At 46.7% G+C, this 3,828-nt stretch overlaps 1 protein-coding gene across 1 annotated transcript; it reads left to right on the forward strand.

The window, feature by feature from the left end:
- Positions 1-1,201: 1,201 nt before the first annotated feature.
- LOC311514792 (olfactory receptor 52P1-like) lies at positions 1,202-2,293 on the forward strand (the record flags this gene model as incomplete). The annotated part of the gene is made up of 1 exon (XM_084617481.1): positions 1,202-2,293. The coding sequence occupies exon 1, from the start codon at positions 1,241-1,243 to the stop codon at positions 2,291-2,293; it is 1,053 nt and encodes a 350-aa protein (XP_084473607.1). The 5' UTR covers positions 1,202-1,240.
- Between the last annotated feature and the right edge of the window lie 1,535 nt (positions 2,294-3,828).

A 3,828-nucleotide genomic window follows, 5' to 3' on the forward strand; every position in this document is an offset into this window, starting at 1 on the left:
ACAAGCCTGGGGCATTTCCATTTCTTTCTTAAACTGACAAACTCATATAAGCTTGGAGTGCCCTGCGGGCACACCTGCACACTGCAAGGGTAAGATTGTGTCTGGGAAAGGAGAAATTGGCTAGTGTCATTCGGTTGCATAAACCAAAGAGCAGTTTACATGTCAAAGACTGAGCGTGAACAGCCCAGGAGTGGGGTTCAAACAGCTGAGCAGGGTAAGACTGGCTACCAAAGCTAAGGACTGGGGTGACCAACCAGATCACCAGTCCAGATAACACCAGAGGGGAACATCACAGGGTTGCAAAGCAGCATGTAGGTGGACAGGTGGGCAGTGCTGTTGAAATTATTTTTTTCTTTGTGTTTGTTGGTCCAAGGCCAACTTTGGGACCTTTCGTGGTACAGAGTGTGTTTGGGGAGTTTCAGGGTCTCTTTCCCATGGCAAGCCACAGAACTACAATCTGGGTGTCACAAGTTTTACTCAGTTTTGTTTCCATTTGTTGTTGTTCTGTAACTTCAGGCATTTCACTGGTAGAAATAACATTTGATATTTTGTAACAATGTACCCCATATTGTTCATTGTGATATGATGATATGATTATAGCATAATTATGATACAGTTTATGCAAGATGGGTCATGTAAGATGTTATTGGAAAAGTTATGACTTTCTGAATATGGTTATCCTATTTGTATGTATTGATGATTTTGGTCAAAAGTACTGAATTTTGATGACTTCCCTGTATTTCAAATGTAGTTACAAGTGAGTAACGCCCACTAGGGAACTTGATGTCAGTCTAGATAGATGGTTGGGAAGGGCCTATTCAGGGCAATGAGACTTTGGGGGAAACAATAGGCCTTTAGAGAAACTTATCTCCCACCTGGTGAGCCTCCCTGAGAATGCTTCAGACAGACTATACGTAGTGGATGCTATGACTCTAAAAGGCAATGTGACCAGGCCACATAACTCTGGACTCCATTTTGGGGAGTCTGTAATCTTCCCACAAACGAGTCTGGAAACCAAGTTTTGAAACAAACGGTTCCCTCCGTATTCTAGATCTATGGAAAGTAGGGAGTGACATCGTCGGTAGTTCTTCACTCCTCACTCAAGAAGACTCCGAGAATGTTCATAACTATAACATATTTACCATATTATTTTTTACAAATAAGAACCCCCTTGCTGTGCTTTTCTCCCTTTACAGGCACCTTGAGCATTTCTGAGTCATATCGATGCATCAACTGCTTCATGGCACCTTTCAACTTCACCCACTCTGACGCTTCAACTTTCATCCTAATGGGCATCCCTGGCCTGGAGGCTGCCCACATCTGGATTTCCATCCCTTTCTTTACATTCTACATTGTCAGCCTGTTGGGAAATGTCACGCTTCTGTCTGTTGTAGGTAAGGAACAGACTCTGCAGAAGCCGATGTACCTCCTGCTCTGCATGCTGGCACTTACAGACATTGCCACACCTACCTTTGTTGTGCCAAAGGCACTGGGCATATTTTGGTTCAATTTGAAAGGCATTACTGTGGCTGGCTGCCTCACCCAGATGTTCTTCCTCCACACGATTTCTGTGATGCACTCATCCACCCTCGTGACAATGGCCTTCGATCGCTACGTTGCCATATGTAACCCTCTGAGATATGCCACCATCCTCAGCAATGCACAAATAGCTAAGCTAGGGCTTGTAGGTTTCATAAGAGCTGTTCTCTTCATTCTGCCCCTGCCCCTGCTCCTGAGTCAGCAGACATTCTGTGCCAACCGCATTATCCCCCACACACAATGCGAGCACATAGCTATGGTGAAGATGGTGTGTGGGGACATTAGAGTCAACAGGATATATGGTTTTGTGCTAACGTTTGTAATCAATGGGTTTGACCTGACGTTCATTGCCCTGTCGTATGGTCTGATCATCAGGGCCGTCCTCAGAATCTCCTCTCATAAAGCCCACCAGAAAGCCCTTAACACTTGCACAGCCCACATCTGTGTGATGCTGACATATTATACCCCTACCTTCTTCTCCATTCTTACACACCACTTTGGTCAAGGCATTGCACCCTATGTTCATATCATCTTAGCTGACCTCTATCTCCTCATCCCTCCCATGCTCAACCCTATCATTTATGGGGTCAAAACGAAAGAGCTTCGTGACAAAGTAGTCAAATACACCTGCAGAAGTTCTGCAGACACAAAGTTCACGCAAAGTTCTGCAGACACAAGAGACGATATCTCCTCAGGCCTGCAGTGTCCATCAGGGAACTGTCAAATTGTCAGAGAGTATGTGAACCAGCACTAAGTGGGATGCAGTTTGGGAGGAAGACCAGAAGTTCTGTGAGCGCCATGGTTCCCAGTTACCCCTGGCATAGAGGAAGAGTATGCTCACAAACAATCTGTAAAAAAAGTCAGCCTTCCTTGACTGTGCAGTTCTTACGAGTTGTACTCCTAGCAGAAGGAAAATCCTTTCACCAGAAAAGGGTTAAGAAGCTAAGGTAACCTCGCTGGCACCTGACCCAAAATGACCAATGAGGGACAAGGTACTTTCAAATCTGGAGGGGGGGAAAGCCTTTGTCTGTCTGTGTAATACCGTTGCTGGGAACAGATCAAGGATGCAAGCCCTTCAACTCCTGTACAGTTAGTAAGAAATCTAGCTAGAAAATGCTTTAGGTTTTCTTTGTTTTGGCTTGGAAATTCACTGTCCTGGAGTACATGTGTATTCCTGTTTTTTGTATCTTTTTGTAACTTAAGGTTTTGCCTAGAGGGATTCTCTATGTTTTGAATCGGACTGCCTGAATCGGTCCATGGGCCTGCATTCACCACAACCCTCCACAGCATCCAGAATGCGTTCACCCGGGGAGGGATATCCTGGCCCACAACACAATTTTTTTCAGGAAGAGGGGCAGACCAGCTGAATAGTCATGACTAAGGTTTTTTGTCACAGATAGTTTTAGTAAAAGTCACCAACAGGTCACGAGGGTCTGCGGGGGAGACTGAAATGGGGAAGATTAAAGCCTCATCAGGAGTATGAGAGCCTGAGCCGCACTTCAGGACGGGTGAGGGTCCAGCACTTACTGCCACTGCAGATAACAGCTCTGTGGCCCCCACTGCAGCCCCAGCACCTCAGAGGTCCCGAGCCCCTGCTGCAGCCCATGTGAGAGAGCTCCACGGCTCCCACTGCCAGTGGCAGCTCCGAGATCTGGGTCCCCACACGGCCAAGAGCCACTTGGAGGGCCACATTCCCCCACCGCCAGAGGTGGCTGAAAGCTGCTGGTTCCTTGGCCACACATGGCAACTGAGAGCTCAGGAGCCTCCACCCGCTGCCCCAGGGCTGAAGTGGTAAATGTCACAGAGGTCTCCGAAAGTCACAGAATCTGTGACTTCTATGACTTAATCTTATCCTTAGCCATGTCTATGAACAACTCTCCGTAGTGAATGGAGAAGTGGTGGAACCCGAGTGACTGAGACAGTGACAATACTTTGTGCAGGAGGCAAAACAATCACTGACTTGCCCCAGACAGTAGAATTGTTCATCCCTGGACTCAGAGTGTCATCCGGAATTGTTAAGACCTGGAATGGTGTTGCCTCTGTAACATTGTTCAGTGCTTCTCTCCTTGGAGCTCCAAAATTATCAGTATTGGCAGGCGAGGCAACCTACTAATTCAGCAGTCCTTGATGTTATTCAGAAAGAAAGACCGCAGGCATGGTTCGATGACAAAGGCATCCGGAGAGGTTTATTTCCCCCTAGGCAGAATCCCATCACCCTGAGTATGAGCAAAACGAGTGAATTACCTTATGAAAGTCCTTTTCTGGGTGGTAATACCCCAATAAATCCTT

This window comes from Lepidochelys olivacea (genome assembly GCF_965140295.1).
Source record: "Lepidochelys olivacea isolate rLepOli2 genome assembly, chromosome: 1".
Taxonomy (NCBI): Eukaryota; Metazoa; Chordata; order Testudines; family Cheloniidae; genus Lepidochelys; species Lepidochelys olivacea.